The following is an 18,723-nucleotide window of genomic DNA, read 5'->3' as shown; positions in this document are numbered from 1 at the left end:
GGAATTAGCAGGGCTCATTTGGAGAGCTTTAAACTAGACTTGAAGGGGGATGGGGTTCTAGGTGGGCTTGCATCAGTGGGGCAGCATTCTAGAATTGATGGGGACTGGGAGGCCTCCCATCCCTCTAGGGTGGAATCAGTATGCTCAGCTCGCTCCCTGAAATGCCTGTACACCAATGCATGCAGCATGGAGAACAAGCAGGAGGAGCTAGAAACCTGTGTTCGGGCAGGAGATTATGATCTGATGGCAATTACGGAGACATGATGGGACAGCTCACATGACTGGAACGTGGTCATGGATGGCTATGTCCTCTTCAGGAAAGACAGGACAGCCAGGCGAGGTGGTGGAGTTGCTCTTTACGTGAGAGAGCAACTATAATGTATTGAGTACTGTCCAGGCACAGATGAGAAGCAAGTTGAGAGTGTATGGGTCAGGATCAAGGGGCAGGCTGGCAGGGGTCATACTGTTGTGAGTGTCTATTATAGACCACCAGATCAAGGTCAGGAAGCTGATGAGGCCTTCTACAGGCAGCTGAGAGCAGCCTCACAGTCACAGGCTCTGGTTGTCATGGGGGATTTTAACTTCCCTGATGTTTGCTGGAAGGACTACTCAGCCAGCCAGCCACAGTCCAGGAGGTTTCTCCAGTGCATTGAAGATAACTTTCTGATGCAAGTGGTGGAGGAGCGGACTAGGAGAGGTGCACTGCTGGACCTCATCCTCACTAACAAGGAGGGTCTGGTTGAAGAGATAAAGGTTGAGGGCTGCCTGGGTTGCAGTGACCATGAAATGGTGGAGTTCAGGATCTCATGTGGCAGGAACAGAATAGCAAGCAGAATTGCAACCCTGGACTTCACCAGGGCAAACTTTGGCCTTTTCAAGCAATTGCTGGGGGAAATCCCATGGGCAAGACTGCTTAAAGGTAAAGGGGCCCAAGATAGTTGGTTAATATTCAAGGATTTCTTCTACCAAGCTCAGGATCAGAGCATCCCAACACGTAGGAAGTCAAGGAAGGGAGCCAGGAGGCCTGCGTGGTTAAACAGGGAACTGCTGGGTAAGCTCAGATGGAAGAGGGGAGTTTACAGATCATGGAAGGAGGGGCTGGCCACTTGGGGAGAATCTAAGGCTGTTGTCAGGGGATGTAGGGAGGCAACTAGGAGAGCTAAGGCCTCATTAGAATTAAAGCTGGCAAGAGGGGTCAAGGACAACAGAAAGAGCTTTTTCAAATACGTGCCAGATAAAGCTAACACCAGAGGCAATGTAGGCCCACTGATGAACGAGGTGGGTGCCCTGGTGACAGAAGATACAGAGAAGGCAGAGTTACTGAATGCCTTCTTTGTCTCTGTCTACTCTGCTGGAAGCTGCCTGAGGAGCCCTGTACTCCTGAGGCCCCAGAGGAAGTCAGGAGGGTGCAAGAATTTGCCTTGGTTGATGAGGACTGGGTTAAGGAACAATTAGGCAATCTGGACATCCACAAATCCAAGAGGGCCAATGGCATCCTGGGGTGTATTAGAAGGGGGGTGGTTAGTAGATCGAGAGAGGTTCTCCTTCCTCTCTACTCTGCCCTGGTGAGACCACACCTGGAATATTGTGTCCAGTTCTGGGCTCCTCAGTTCAAGAAGGACAGGGAACTGCTGGAGAGAGTCCAGCACAGGGCAGCAAAGATGATTAAGGGAGTGGAGCATCTTTCTTGCGAGGAAAGGCTGAGGGAGCTGGGTCTCTTTAACTTGAAGAAGAGACCGAGGGGTGACCTTATTAATGTTTACAAATATACAAAGGGTGAGTGTCACAAGGATGGAGCCAGGCTCTTCTCGGTGACAAACAATGGTAGGACAAGAGGTAATGGGTTTAAGCTAAGGAACACAAGAGGTTCCACTTAAATTTGAGAAGAAACTACTTCTCAGTGAGGGTAACAGAGCACTGGAACAGGCTGCTCAGGGAGGTTGTGGAGTCTCCTACTCTGGAGACATTCAAAACCTGCCTGGACACGTTTCTGTGTAGCCTTATCTAAGTGTTCCTGCTCTGGCAGGGGGATTGGACCAGATGATCTGTCGAGGTCCCTTCCAATCCCTAGCATTCTATGATTCTATGACAGCCTCACTTTAGGAAAGACACAAATAATTAGCTAGTTGGAGTCATTCTACCCTCTCAATCCTCACTGAGAGGTCTACAGTCACCTATGTTCTTTAATGCACAATTTTAAGTTATTATGAGCAATGTTAGTAATAAAGCATTCAAGAAGGACACACAAGCAAATGGTTAGGGTAAGTACAAAGTGGTTTGAAGTATCAGATCACAATCTAAATATGAAAAGAACAAAACTGCTGCAGTTCCAGCCTTAAATCTGTCAGACATTAGTAGGATTGAACGCGATGTAAAATTTCTTTATGCCGGACACTTGCAGAACAGAGTTTAGTTAATTTCGATTAGTCTGTGACTGTTCAACCTAGTGTTCAATTCTGCTCTTCTTCCCTGAAAAGGTGCAAACCAGTAGACAGTCCTACCAGGGCACAATGGTAATTTTCTCTCACAATAGCAAAGATCCCTCCATCCCTCCCAGGTTCTATGCAAAGAGTTACATGACGTGGGAGACCTTTAGATCTTCTTATCAGCACAGAGCACTTCTGATTTCAGAAAATGTCTAATTTGAAATATTGAAATAATATGTATGTATTTTTACGTTTTCTTTATAAAGAGCATTATTCAGTGATCTTTTTATCCTTGTCTACTGGGTTTCAAGGAGTTTTATGTGAAATGCAAAAAAGTCTTATTCAGGACCCTGTCAGTGTTGTCCTTGAGGGAAACAAAATGTCCTGACTCTGTACCAGAGCTGAGTAGTGCTTTCAGGAGTCCTTGAAACTCAATTGGGAAAACTACCTCACCTTTGAGGTGTGCTTGACTGAAAAGCTTTCACCACTAAGAAAACTGTTACTTCCCATACTTCTGGATTCAACTGAATATATAATATATTCGGGACCGAAAACATCTTGAAATATAGCACGTCTCAGGGAAGTGACTACTTGCTATCTAACTTGCTATCTAGCTATCTAGCTTCATAAGTATGCAATTTATAGATTAATAATATAGTTTTCACCCTCAGAAATTAATAGTTTGGAATAACAGAACATGATGAAAAATTATAAGCAACACTAAGGGTTAGCAGCAGCTAGCAAAGGAAGCTGTATGTACTGACTGTCCTCCAGAAAATAAGTTAACAGATTCCACAATATGCTGTGATACTTCTGACAGGTTAAAGAATTACTGTTGTCTTATTTAATTGCAATGTTTTAGTAAGTTTACATATTTTAAGTTGAAAATAGAATCTTAGCACATAAATTCTATATGTTGTGGTTACTACTATTTTTTCTGCACTCAGAAATGGCCATTATATTTAAATGTGAAGTCTTTAAAACTGTGAGGACATAAAAAACTCAGATTTATTCTATGAAAATGTAATGTAATTGAAATAATTTTAAATTTTATGAAACATTAATCATGAGCAGAATGTCTATATGGAACATTAATTTGAGGCAGTAATAATAAGCAGCTGCAGTTCCCCGATACGGTATCTGCAGCATTTATATTAATTAACTCGTAACATGGACTAACTGAAGTAGAAAATTCATTATGTTTAGTTAAATAGTAAGGAAATCAGAATGCTTTTATTTGTTAATTTCAAGGTATCGTCCTAAAATCATTCACCCTAGAGGTAGCAGATGGCTAATAAACTTCTTGAGTTTATAAAAATAGAAATATACATACAAAGTTTTTCAATTTACAGGCTTTAAAAAAGAAAAAAGTTCCGGTTATACATATGGGACTGTAAAAAGATTACTTAGATGACTGTCCCATCTTTTAGTTACAATTTTGAAGGGCTTTTTGTCCTTCTGCCAAATTTATTGGTTTTTCGTGACCACACTTCTTTTGGCTGTATATTATTCTTCCCATTTGTGACAGAGATGATACAGAGCTAGAAGTACTGCTGCTTATTGCAGACATTTCATGGCCATTTGCATACAATTTCAGTTCTGGTGTTCTTAGACGTGTAGAGTTAGCCAAATGGGGACTAGCCCTTACTCTGGAGTCGGGAATTCTTGATTCGAGCAATCAGTTCCTCAGGGCTAAATTCATAAACGTATGCAGAGTGGCAGCCTTTCAGAGTATTGACACTGAGTAGGTACACTTTATATAATGTTCCAGTTTACTTTAGTAGATGCTGTCTTTAAAGACAGCACTGAATTCTAATGGTAGTATTAGGGTTACGTATTTTCACATAGGACTTTCTGGGAAAAAAAGTATATTTAAATGCACATACTGGATGGGCTATCAATCAGTGCATCTCAGATACATAAGATTTACTGCATAGCCATACAGTAATGCATGAACGATAGGTGATGCATAGAAAGGGCATTGGAGTACATAAGCATAATTAGTACATAATTCATCTCACACCTGAGTCCAAATAGCTGCTGTAACTGGGTTTCTGGAAGTCTAGCAGTCCTGGACAGATGGGTGCAATCCTCAATATACAGAATGAGAAAAGACTCTTGTACTTTTTAGGGAAAACAGTATAGAGTTACAAGATAGTAGTATATTGTTCCTTTTGAAGAGAGGTAGTCTTTTGTGTAGTGGGGAACCATGGGAATGGCACAGTGATCACAGGACATGAATGACTAGACACTGCCCTGAGCAACCTGATGTAACTAGACCTGCTTGTAGCAGAGGGTAAGACCGAATGCCTTCTGGAGTTCCTTTCCAACGAAAATTATTCTGTTATTCTGTGTTCATATGAACTGATTCCAACACATAGAAAATGCCAAGATGATAAGAAGTCTTGCTTTAGCACACACTGATCGTTAAGTTACCCATCTCACATGGAGTAATTCCTAGTTTGCTGTAGGAGGTGGTGGCTGTGTACCCTGTTCTTCAAATTGACTATACACTCTCTGTAAATTTACTTCTTGGTTATTTTATTATACACATGAATTTATGAATATAGTTCTGCCCAACTGCATGAGACTGTGTGTGCTGGGGCTGATCTTCTGCAGTTATGGTTATAGGGGATGTGTATCTTGAAACACAATAGAGTCATGTGGCCAGCACATCCACATGATGCGATAGTGGAGTCTTGGAAATGTGCCTTCTGGTGGGGCAAGGTACTTCATATGTCTCTCTGAAACAAAGCCTTAATCTTCTACAATTTAATCCCACTGCCCATATCATCAGGAAATCCTAGTTTTCAGGATAATTGGCCATTGGTGCATTCGGGAATGGAACTGTCATGTTATGTTATATAAAGACTCTAGGAATATTCTGGCTGTGGGACACAAAATAAGAGAGATCAATGGATGAGTTCTACACTTAAGTTACTGTTACACAGTGTGCTAATAATTTCTTTAGGTTTATATCGCTTCCTTCACAACTGTCAGGTCTTCTGCTCTTAGAACTGAATACTGACCTGAGGTCTGCTACTGAAAAAGTAGGTGAAAATGCCTCTTCCCGAAGTAGACAGACACAGGTTCTATCTACAGCCTTGCGGTCCCATAAATTATTGTGAACGATGCTACTACATAGTACAGGGTGTGTGTATTGCCTTTTTTTTCCAAAACTGCTTCTTGACCCTTCACTTAACAAAAGCTCCTCCTTAATGCTTCAGTGTTTCAGTTGGGGTATCGTGTCAATATGGTGATGATTTACACTTGTTGTACTACAGATAATTATACATATATATATATATGTTTCTGTGTGTTTGTATAGAAAGTATACACTCTTAAAATAACCTATTTTCTGTTATGTCAGAAAGCTAAGACTGTTTTAAATATGTTACAGAATTCAATCTGCTATGCTAGTCCCAAAATATGTTGTGCATGTCTTTATAGCTTTCAGGAGAACTATTTTTACTTCTTCATCAATTAGCTTGAATTGAAGGGCACTGAAAGAACACATACTGATTAGCATTTTCAAATATTCTACTTCCAATCAGTAAATTATATTCAAATGCCAACACAAATTGTAACATTTACTGTATGTGAAAACAAATTGAACAGTTGGTTCCACCTAACATTTAAATAATATTTATTATAAAGATATTTCTGGATTGGGTGCCTGTAAGTGTTCAGATCCCTTCACTTTTTTGCATAGCTGTATGTGTTGGTTTTAAGAGACAGTTTTTATTACTTGAAATGACAGGAGACTCCAGTAACCTTTGAGCTAGTGACTTCATTTTACCCCACACTAATTCTCTTAATGGCTACTATAATTGATTGTAATAGCAGGAGTGCCTTGCATTGGCATTAGACAAAAACAGAAGTACTTCTTGGCAGGTTCCTGAGTGGATTCATGTGATTTAATATGCATTTTTTGATTACTGTCTAACCTTCTACAACCTTTACTGTCTGACTTTCACCATTAAAGATTCATCTCCCAGTCTATCAGGTGAAATAATAGTCTGAGTAGATCTGAATTACCTCATCTTGACCTATTTCAAATCAGTACAGACCAGCATGTACAATAATTTCAGCAGCATATGTCTTTAGAAGTTGATCACAGAGACAAAAAAGTCCCTATACATGTTCTTGAATTCATCAGCCCATTAATTAATATAATTTTTCACCATGTAGTGTAACCCTGAGCAAGCACATTTCAATAGCAAATAGTGTTCTAGTGAACAGAGTGTTAGGCTCTTCCTCTCTGTTGCAGAATGCAAGGTTTACTCACATAAATCCATGTGAATTAAGATGGAGTGCTGAGGCAGGTACAGATGAGAAACAAAGCCAAATGTGGATGTTTACAGTAAATATAGCTGATTTGTTGTTGTTGTTGTTTTGTACCTTAAAGATTTTACTTAAGCATAACTCAGGGTTGCATTGTACACCCCAGCTCCTCTGAAAATATTGTGTTTGTAACTGTAATAATGTCTGAATGTTGTTCTCTGCTGCTTATGACTTTCTGAAAGCTACTACTTAGACTGAAGTCTTTTACATCTCTTCTGTGTTCATCTGAATGTTGTGGAAAGTTGAACAAAAGTTATGGATAAGTTTCTGTGTGAGTGGGAATTAAATTATTTTACTATTTTAAAGGTTATTTTCTACTTCTTTCATTCTTACATATCAAAACAGGAACAAAAACCTGAAGTGTGATAAGTGCTTTTAGAAAAAACTTTTATATAGGTGAAGTTCTTTGACATTCAAAATCATAACTTTAATTTGGAAGATGTTATAGTATTTTATACTTTTTTTTAATTACCTGTGTGTTAAGAATCTTCAGTTTGTGTATGCATGGCTGACTCATGGAACATTAGATGGGATTTTTTCTTTAGTGTAAGGCCCTTAGTTTACTCAGAATGTACAAATATTGCCGTAGTCATTTGGCTACATTATAGAAATGTGACTTTCTTATGAAACAAAAAGGAAAGTCCAATAGTAATATAATATTATAACAAGAAGTAATATGGAATCTGTGTACAGATTTGATATAGAAATGCTCAAAAAGCTGATAACAAATAAAGCTAATATTTAAGCACCACCATTTTTTATTCCTTGAATGACCTACAAATTCTATTATTTTCCTGCAATTTTAATCATATATGTTAATGAGCACTTACATATGTGGCAAAAATCAATGCACTTTTTAGCATATATTTGTATATATGCAGCATTCTTTTTTTGCTGCACTGAATGTGTGAGCAATTAGTCTCTACTCATATTTTGTATGGGTAGAATATCCCTTGTTACTAAAAAATTGCCAGTCTGTAGTGACTTATACTCAATGAAGTCATTGCTGCCTATCTTCTAAGTACGTATTTTTTCATAAATGAATTTATTAACTAAAAAACTATTAAAAAATGGAGGTAGGATTCTCTAACTTTTGATCAACTCTGCTTGATGTTTCTTAAAGAAAACAGTAACGTATTTACCCATGTATTCTTTTGATGTTGAATTGACTGTTAAGTAATCTGAACTTTATATATTTTATTTTATTGTCTTTTCTTTCTTTTGTACTTCGAAAGTTGGATGCTTCCTACTTTTTAATGTTTAAGCAGAGAATATTTTAATTTCCAAATAATTTTCAAATTATTTCAGACCTGCTGTCTAGTTCACCAAAATTCAAAGATGTCTTATAGAGTAAACAATCCTTTCCTAGGTTGATGCACATTGTAATACCATTGGGCTGTGATCAGGCTTCTACTGTGCAAGCCCAGTTCAAGGTACTGGTGAAAGAAGAGGTTGGAGTGGCAGGCTGCAGCGGGAACAGGATCCCAGCCCCAGTCGCCCGTCTTACAGTTTCTCTGGAGATGTCTCTGCTGCTCCCATGGAAAGGATAAGGAAGTGAACCAGAAGTAGTGCCAGTGACAGCCAGAAGTAGAGCCAGTGACAGCTACTTTCCTGAAACACTAATCGATGTGTACCTGAGACAGGGATGGGAGCGAGAACAGAAAGTAGCTATAATGCATCCTGTCCCCCACCTACTTCTTACAGTGGCAGCATGTTATCCAGCCACTGGCTTCTTGCTTTTCCAGGACAGGAAGCACAGGAAATCAGCATGATAAGCAGAAAGCACAGATTTTAGGGAGGGAGAAAAAAGGAAATTAGAGTTTATCATGTCATTTCACCTTGCTTAACATTAAAGCTGACAGGCCCATCACCACCTCCCAAAAGTCCTTGTGCTACTTCCTCTAGATTTACTTTCCCCCAATTTTTGTCTTTCATCATGAAAAATACATTCTTCCTGAAAAGAGATTTTTTAAAAAAATTTGTATTATATTTTTTGCAAGATCTGGTATAAAATGTTTTTAATGCCCAAAATGTGCCACATGTACTTTCCATTTTGAAAGGGATGCAGTTCACAGGAGCACAGAAAATGTCATTTTAGGTCATATTTTGTGTGACAGTAGCTAGTACCAGATGCTGAAACATTTTATTCTTATACCTAATAGCCAAAGAGACACTATCTTTTTATCTTAATGCTTGTTTTTACACCTCAATGAGCTTAGGAGATTATTAGCTTCAGTGTGACTGTTTGTCTGCTTCTACAGAAAGGAGGAATTAATACATTCTCTCCATCATGCAGCTACCATGTGCATCTTTCTGTTAATGTTATTCAAGCTAAGCTTTTACTTGTAGATGGCACTTCCTCATATTCTTCCTTTTATATATATATATACACACAAATATGTTACTGTATGGATATATGTATGTGTTGTGCCTGTAAATGAGCTTATATGCTGACTCTGAGTAGGTCACCTCAGCATCAGAGATTAATCAGAGTAGCACTGCATATAGACAAGTTAGAAGTAGATGAAAATAGCCCAGTCAGTACACCACATTTATGTAGCTATGTTATTTCTGGGACCTGTGGTGGTATTACACTGTATTGTACAGGCTAGATAAATTGAAGTGGTTGTGTGTCAGGTCACGTACCCCTAATGATTGTGCTGTGCTACATACCCTTTGATTTAATTCTAAAAGTCTTTCTTTTAAACCAAGGGAGGGTAGTTAGAGAAGAAAACAATATTATTCTATTTCACCTGTAACAAGAGGGTAAGTTAAAGAGAAGCAGGGTGTCCCAAGTTAATATCTGATTCTTTATGAAGACCTTTTAGCTAGTCCAAGGATTGGTAAAGGAAGGTATTGTAGCAAATGTAGAAATCCTACAAGTTTGGATTATGATCTGTTATCTTGGCTCAGGAGACCATTTTCGTCTAGTTGTTGTAATATGACATTTTTGAGCATACATGCCCATATATCGTAAAGAACAATACAAGTTTTATAAAAATGTCAGTTCATAGTATATGCAAAAGTATGCCTAGATTGCACCTAAGTCTTTCGTGGAGAGAATCAAATTCTTAAGAGAGACTTCAGAAAAGAATAAATAAACAGGTACTTAGATGCCTGCTATTGTACATGCATTGACAACTGTTGACATAATGACATGTTTCAATCTTACTCTAAAATACAAATAGGTGTTTCAGAGTGTTGTTCAATTTTATAAAGTATGCTGAAGGCTGTGTCACCAAATACTATGGATTGCGATATAATAAAGGAAGAGTAAGCTGAACTAGAGATTTATTTTCGAGAGCATCACTGTGAAGCTCTACTAACTTAGGTATGAGCTCTTCAGACTGTCAGTTACTGGTAGATCTGGAAAACAATCCTGATTTGGAAGTGATAACTGTTGACAAGAGCAGTAGAAGGTATTTTGTTATCTGGGGAAGCATACATCCAGTGCCTTTCCTGCTTTTGTCTTCTTCCAGACCCCATTATTTTTCCTCCCAGCTTCTCTCAAACACATGAAATAGGAAAACAGAGCTCTGGAAGGGATATCTGCTTGCTCCAAGCACACCTTTTCTTTGTCTTCCCTAGCAGCCTAATAATGAAGGTGAATAGGCTCCTCACTGCACACCTTTGTTATCTACTTCAGTACTAACTACTGTACAACACTTCAGCCAGTCTGTTACTAATCTGCTGTTCTTGGTGCTACAGGTGCTTTCTTTGGGCTTGCATGCTTTTTCTGCCTTTGCTGTTGCTGGTCAGAGTATCCATCCTTTCCACCACCAAGTGACTGTATGGTTGCCTCTTTGCAGTTAGGTCATTATGAATGTTGGCTTATAAAACTACATTAAATTAAAAAAGCTTTCAGGACTCTCTGGAAGCACTTTCTCTGTCAACCCTATTTCCTCTTTTCATGCTTCAGCATAGGAAAGCAAGTTAGGTGTTCCTGCATTATCTGACTAAATCACATCTCTGACCTGTTCTGGTAGGGCTTTCATTGCTATTACCTTAACAAACATAGAAATGAAACTCCAGAAGACTGTCATACACGTCTCTGCCATACAGCTTCATCTACAGTAAGATGGGAAAATATTATCTGTGCTAGAACTGCTTACAGTCATTTGCAGTAGTTTGCAAAGCATGCTTTTAATTTCTATATATGTATAATTTTATAATTGCTTTATACATCAAGTATTTATTTCTGAGGAACTTAATTGGGTTTCAAAGGCATACTTAAGTAATGAAACAACTTTATGGATTAAAGAAAGCTTTGGAACATATATGTTTGTATTATTTTATATGTTTTACCTTTTTTTTGGTAAAGTTTGGAAAGTTCCATTTAGCACCCAGGAGAAAAGCATTAAATGGCTCTGCATTTTGTTTTTTCAGTGTGCAGTGACCTGGAATTCAGGGAGGTTGCAAACAGATTGAGAGACTGGTTTAAGGCACTTCATGAAAGTGGAATTCAGAATAAGAAGACCAGGATTGTTCAAAGGCCTGAAAGAACCAGTAAGAGATTTCTACTTGTCCTATTTGATGTTCTCTTTAAACTTTTCTGTGCTTTAGTATTTCCATTGCTAAGACTTGCCTTATTCTCATGTACTTTAAATAGACGTGTACAAAAACCACAACTTAGTGCCTTTCTAAAGTTAATTTCTTATTTATGGCTTCGTACTGACAGAAGATGTTAACTTTAATCTTTCAACATTATTTGGCTGGACTCTTTCGTATAAGAATGTATGGCACTACCTTTCACAATGCTTTCATTTCTGAATGCTATCAAATTGTTTATTTGATACAGCTTGGTAATTAGCTGCTGTTTAAGGAGGCAAAACAGAAGAAACAAATAGGGATTTTGAGCAACTTTTCTAAAGAGAAAAGTAAGTTGCTGAATGACTAGCTCTAACAAATAATAAACAGGAGCTATAATTATGTGTGACCCATCATTGCTAGTTGATGCCACTGTAGGTACAGGCACAGAAAAACACAAGGGAAAGATGCTTGTAAGTAAAAAGTAATCTTCAAGGATATACTTCAAATTGGAAAAGACTTGGGAGTACTAAGGAAGTGAAAACAGTAGGGGGCATAATTTTATTTTAACCCTCTCAAATATTTAAATAGGTTTTTTTGTTGTGGAAAGTAGTAAAGTTTTTAGATGTATTATCAAAGGGCTTACTTAAAACAGCAATTGAAGCGTGCAATAATGGTTTCAAGAGTGATGTTCTACTGTGAAGGAGAGTCAAATTAGATTTCATAAGCCATAAAACTCTACCTTTCATTAATATGAAGAACAAACTATTAATTCCTCTAGAGTGTTTTACAGAGCTTGGCTACCACTGGCTGCTTACCTTAATTCTTTAGTTATTAACTTTTTAAGTATTTGGTATTTTTTTTAAGCTTTTGTTTGATCGCTATTTGTAGCATTGCTTGTTCTTTTTTCAAGAAATCTGTGAATTTCATTTAATTAGAAATGTCACATGCTAAGGAAATATAAATAACTCTGTGTTATCTGGAAATACTGAGAAGAATGTTTCTGAGGTAAGGTGGGAATACAGTAATGTCACTTTTTATTGCTATTGGAAAAAAAAAATTAAAAACATATATGTCCAATTTACATTTGCATTGGTGCCCATATCTAGCAAGTGATCTGCTTCTCATCTAGTGATGAAAACAAGAGAAATGCAAAGTTTGAAGCTCATAATTAAGCTTTTATTGTATAGTAATAAATAAAACATATCTAATAATACAGCTAGTGTTAGTACATCGCTCAGTTAACGGTCAGCTGGAACTTTGCACAGGGTCCTCTTTTTTCCTGAATACTCACTTCATTGAGGTTAACAAATAGGTAAGGTCTAAAGTGCAGCACAGCTGTTTAGAAGCCTGAGAACTCAGTAGAAGTTCGAAAAGAAAATTGAGCAGCGATAAAAGCAGCAATTGTATGGCTATTAGGTACTATAGCATACAAAAATAAAAAGTGTTTCAAGTAATTGAGTTCTTTGTAATACAGGAATGTAAAGTTCATAATTAGTATTTTTAATACATTGAAATGTAGTGCAAGCACAAATTTCTTAAGAGTACAAGATTATTTTCTCTTAGACATTTTCCTCGACTTTTTTTCCATAGGCACACAGGTAGTATTCACAAGTCCTAGTATCTATAGTTGAAACAGATATTTGCATCATGATGGGTACATGGATATATTATATTCACATTCACTTTATCGCTTGCTTGTTTGCAAGTTTTTATTTTAGAATAGCTGTCAAAAACTGCATTTCGACTTAAGATCTATACTTTTAATATATGTGAGTAAAATGCAAGTCTCTTGCGGATTTTTGGATCTTGTCAATTTTTGCACCTGGAAATATGTTATGTGATCCAAACTGGTTTGTTTGTTTTCAGACCTAAGTAGTTGCTTACTATAACATTAACAACACCTGATAGATTGAGTGGTGTCTACCTAATGCTGATTTTACATCTAGTACCTTCTAAATGTTCATGTTTTGGCACTTTATCTACAGTGCAGAAGACCATAACCGTCTGTTTAGATTATGTAGACCAAAGCAGTTGTGAGATACATATTTTTAGAACATGCTGTTCAATTGCATGAAGCACTTTGATCTGTGAGGCCTATGACCATGAGGAGCTCTCTTGAAGGAAACATTGTTGTCCCATTCTGATTAGCTTTCTCCAAAGACTTGGGGTCTGTGGGATCTTTCCCACCCAACCTGAGCCAGTAAAGGAATCTTTCTAAGGCAGGTAGAGAGACGTATTTGTCTTTAAATGCCTTCAGATGAAGATCTTTACAAATGTAATTGTTCCAATTGAAGGGAAACAAAATGTGTTTCTGGCCCAGTTTTCAGAATTTCCTTTGGAAGCCTTCAAAGTCATGAAGTTCTCTCCTTTGATGGTATAAAGAATTTACATACTTTAGGAGGCATCTGAAATTTTAGGCACAAGTTAGACTGGATCCTACCCTACGTTTTTTTTGAGAGATGGAATAAAGAGTTGATTTGGGTGGCTAAGAATAGTCTTTCCAAGGCTCTTTTTATCAAAAGGTAAGGAAATATAATCTGTGTTGAAAAATTTTTCATTCTACTACTGACTTTAAATTCCCTGTGAACATGGTGCTGATAGAAATGTTTGACTTAAAATTGTAAAAGGGTACCAGAAATTAATCCTAAACATCTAGAATGTTGTACAAAATGTTAATTGATTAGATTTTCTCTTTCAAAGAGATACATCTCATCAACCTTGAAATAGAGCTACTTTCATCAGAAGAATGTTGCGAAGTTTGCTGTTTGTTATAGGAATGCTAGGTTCTAAACATGGAAGTTTGATTATAGGCTTTGGCATGTTTATTTTCTTCTAACTCAAACAAAGCAAATCAAATGGGAGAAGGAGGTGACATGTGAGGCATCGTTTGTCCTACCTTTTTTTCTTTTTCTCTTTAAAAAAGAGTTTTTCGACAAAACAGTGTTTTGTTTCGACAAAAACATAAGAGTAACTGTTTAGAGTCTAGAGGTTTAGTACTGTGGTCATTTATTCAAATTGCATATATCTAATTGTAAAAAAAAAAAAAAACACTTTCAAATATAAAAGATCCTATTTGCACAGTACTTACTTGATTTTATAAATAGCCAATATTTACTTGATTGAATTAATTTGACAGCCGACTGCAGAAAGGCAGTCCATCTATAGATAGAAAGTGATTGAATGAGTATATGATCAGTAGTAGTTTACTTTCATTTGTGGATTAGGGGATGCAAAACTTATTTAAAAACAGTTTAATGCAGCTATATGGTTTTTTGAACTTCAGAATTTCTCATTTTGAGGCAACAAGATACTGCATCTTATGAAAAATTAATATGTCTGTTGTTTAGAAGAAAATATTATGTCACTATGTTCCTGTAAACACACAAAGAAACAAAAATAATTATAACCATTCAACATGCTAATGTCCTTTCTCATACCATTAAGAAATTCTTAAAACTGAGAGCTAAACTCTTGAGTAGTATCCCTAATAAATTCCACCCCTCAAAGGTGGTTTCCAAAGTCATAATAGGTCCAAGGCATCAGGCATAGTAATTTTTAAGTATACTGGGAGTCCAGCCTCTATTTTGGGGATGTATGAGAGCTACATCTAGAAATAAATCTTGCAAAGAACTTCTTAATCATGTATAGTGACCTTATACTTAGCACATGAGACTTAGTGATCTGTACAGAACAACAGCTTTGACAAAAAGCCACCTGAATGCAACTTCTCTTTTCAGAGTCCTAATGATTCTAGTAGATCCATGGAGTTGTTCATTACTCTTGGGGAGTTACAGATCTGTTTTGGCACCCTTTCCTCCGGGCTGTCCTTTATTCTTGTCACAGAGTTCCTTCCTCACTCAAAAAACATTCTGCATTTAAAAAAGCAATTTGTGACATCCTTTCTGGTTGTCTGTTTGCATTTAGGATTTTTCATATTTCTGTCTCTCTGGTGGCACTTGGGACAGGATTTATTAAAAGGCTTGGACACAGTCCTTCTGACCAAGGTACATGTGGTTCAAGTTTATAGTGCCTTACTGGTGCATTTCAGAGTTGTTCTGGCTATTAATTAGTCCACATTGCTCCTTACAATCATTAATATTATTTCTAAACAAACAATAATGTTCAAGTTGTTCTGCTAAAGCCATCGTTATGTTGATACCAAGTTAAAAATTTAAGGTGCCTACATTGTTGTGCTTTTACAAGAGTTATGTAACGTTGTTTAACTGAAACTTCTTTTTCCCAAAGCGGAATCTTATTAGTAACACAGACTAAACTATTTCAAGTAATTAGTAGGGTTTTATTTCCAAAATCCTATTTGTGTCCAGATACATTCAGATAGTGTGTATATCTAGAAGTATCATTACTAAAAATGCTCTATAAACACTTAAAACTTGTCCTCAGGCCATTTATGGTCTAAATAGATGACACTAAGAGGAAAAGGGTACTTTGCCCCCATATGACAATAACACCCCCATTATTATTCCCTTGTGGATAGGGAAAGAAGGAGTTGAAAAACTGAGTGAGATTTTACATATCTTCTTTTAAAATATTTATTTTATTTCTGTGTTAATTTTGTATGATAAAACTCTAGGGAAGTAATGCATCAAATGCAAAGCACAAAAATACAGTAGTCCCACAAATATTTCTGCTAACAGACAGTCTATTTCTGAAGAATACTTGTGTGTCTCGTCATGTTGGAAGACCAGAGGCCAAAGGTAATAGAGAATCTTCTCATGGCTTGGCAATAATATGATTATTTGGCATCTAATACACTAATAATTTGAAAATAACAGAAAAATACAAGTCTGAAAGAAAATTACTTATAATTGGCTTGTCTAGAATAGCATGGTGAGCTATTATTACACTGAAATTGACAAATACACTTTTACAGACTCACAGCAGGAAAAGACCAAATTCATATAGGAAACTGTAAATAAAATTAACAATTTCAGATCTTTGCTTGGAGGTTTTTACTTCATTCTGACTCTCTTAAGTTCCTTATCAATGAAGAGATGCAGCTGACATTATGCAGAGATAAATTAATTTTCCCTCATCTTCATTGCTGAAGCATATTTGGAAACCCTAATGTGCAGGCAGAACTCGTAAGCAGAACATTAAGTTTTTGCTTACTTGTCAGTGCTCTCCTGTACAGATTTTGTATATTTATAAGTGATAAATATAATTGCAGTTTTAACCGTCGGGGTTGATTTCTTGAAGATTCTGCGTGCCTGAGAATTTGGCTACTTCCTGAGATTATCTCAAAAAATGTCCCACAAGCTATACTGCAAAGTTGTACAAGCTGGCAACCAGAACAAAAGATCTAGTTTGAAAAAAAAAGAAAAAAAAAAAAAGAAAAAGAAAAAAAAGAAAAGATTCTTCTAATGACTTTCTGCATGTGTCAGGTTAGCGTAACCCAGGCATCCTTAAAGCAAGAGTGTGGAAGAAGAAATCCAGCCTAGAAGTAATTCTGAGCAAGAATTTTAAATCCATCTTTACCTAAAATTGAGACCTTGAATGAACTAAATCAGTATTGCTGAGTTAAGTTTGTTTTGACTCTATCTTTGGTACAGAATTATCCTTATACACTATGAAACATATATAGATGTTCAGTGTAGTATTTTCTTTTATTTCTCTCTCCTCAGGTATCTTCTACTTTTCCTTAACAGTCACTCCTATTAATAAAATGGTCAGTCTGCTGTCCCACAGAGTGTATTTCATCTGAACTTACCAATCTATTAGCAAACTGGTAGCCTTCAGCAATGGGATTCATCTTGATTTTTTTTTTCTCCCCGACCTCCCTATAAAATTCTCTAAAAAAATATGTGGAAAAGGAGAGACTTCAGGATGCAAACTTTCACAGGTGTTTAATAGACATTTCAGATGTGCTTTTTTTCCCCCTCGTACCTTCTGTTGTAAAACGAGTCATTTATCTTAGGTTTATCATAAGACCTTTGGTACTTTCCCCAAATCTTGCCCTAACCCAGGCTCTACTCCTATCTGTGCAAACAGGGTGAGCAGTAATATATTGCAACTTTAGACAGGTGACAGAGGATGTTATGCCTAATGCTGTCTCCTCCATGGGCTAGCATGGAGCCAGATGAGTCTCACCTAGATTATCACTTCTGTGAACAGCAAATACGACAGAAAGCATTTATATTTACTTAGTCCTCTCTTTAGCCCTTCCTGCTCAGGTCTATCCCGATGAAAGTACATTAAGAAGGAAAAGTTGTTCCCAGCTTGTGCATGGAAGGCCTAAGCAGTGAGGTACTGTTAACTGAAGATTTTCTGGTAGCCAAAATAGTAGACAAATCCATCACAAGTGAAAACCTTCTTGCTATGCAGCTTGCATGCTGAACAAGTAAAAGCCATGGTCTAGATGGTGGTAGTCAGGACTAGCAGAGTACATCTCTGTTTATTCACTTGTATGATTTCTCAATGTATTGTACTGGCAAGTGTACTGGTATGGGAACAAATCATGCAGTTTACTTCTCTTGGCATTTAAATAAACAATTTTTATATAATGCAATATGTGAGCCATATCTATGTATGCTGTTTTGATTTCCACATAATGTCCAAAGCTATCTTCCTCAATGTACACAAGGATTTATTACTTGTGAGCTTAATAAGCAGGCAAACAATAGTTTTGCCTTGAAAAGAAGATTATATTTATGAAGAGTTGAAATTCTCCCCTGAGAAATAGCCAGAAACACAGGAGCATTTCTGTTGGCTCCTTTTGAGGAAATGTTTTGAATGCTGGTGTGTAAGCCATGGAGGAGAGGTGTAATTCTCAGTGATATATCCCTTGGGATTGTTTTGTCTGAGGAAAAGAGCTTAAGCTGCTACTTCACATTCTTCTAGATAAAGTTACCTTGCGGTATATGCATTAGGTGAAATTCAGCTAAACATTAAGTAGGTCTTTTGTTCACTTTCACTAGTTTTAGACAATGTTCAGAAATAGCTGCATAAAAGCTCTTTTCATTATGGTATATGGAAATAGATTTCAAATAAGTGGGTAAAATGATAGAAAGATAAATTCTTTCCTCATAATTTTTACATCTGAGCAGCAATTTTTGCTCTCCTCAGTATAACGTCCTGGCAGTTAATTGTCAATAATAAATTACTATCCTTCCACTATACTAATTTTTGTCCTTTAGTTTCTGCTTTTTGCTTTGTGTCACAATTGTAAAAAATGTGTAACAACAGCATTCTTGTTGGCACTCAAAGTGATAATATGTGTAGTCTGTGATTTAGGCAATTAATTTCCTAATTCCAGGTCACCTGGTGATTGTGTGGTTCTTAGTTCTCTATCACCTGCCCCCTTCCTGTGTCAAACCACATTAGCAAGTTAAACTCTAGGTATGTACTTAAGTGCTTTCCTGACTCTTTTTGTCAAGTATATCATATCCTAGAGTGACAGCTCCGT

The 18,723-nt window shown here is 36.9% G+C and overlaps 1 protein-coding gene across 3 annotated transcripts in view; it reads left to right on the top strand.

Annotated features, from left to right (window-relative positions):
- Window positions 1–18,723, top strand: part of SPOCK3 (SPARC (osteonectin), cwcv and kazal like domains proteoglycan 3) — a gene marked incomplete at its 5' end in the record, with an annotated part of 190,426 nt that overhangs the window by 158,446 nt on the left and 13,257 nt on the right. For 2 of the 3 annotated variants that reach the window (XM_080344172.1, XM_080344170.1), the window contains one exon: window positions 11,157–11,276. The exons of the other annotated variant lie outside the window; for it this stretch is intronic. In XM_080344172.1, the coding sequence (XP_080200298.1) occupies window positions 11,157–11,276 (120 nt within the window). The remainder of the gene's footprint in view (window positions 1–11,156; window positions 11,277–18,723) is intronic. 3 annotated transcript variants of the gene reach the window in all.

Source organism: Nesoenas mayeri (assembly GCF_963082525.1).
Source record: "Nesoenas mayeri genome assembly, chromosome: 4".
Taxonomy (NCBI): domain Eukaryota; kingdom Metazoa; phylum Chordata; class Aves; order Columbiformes; family Columbidae; genus Nesoenas; species Nesoenas mayeri.
This window is presented reverse-complemented; position numbering and strand designations above follow the sequence as displayed.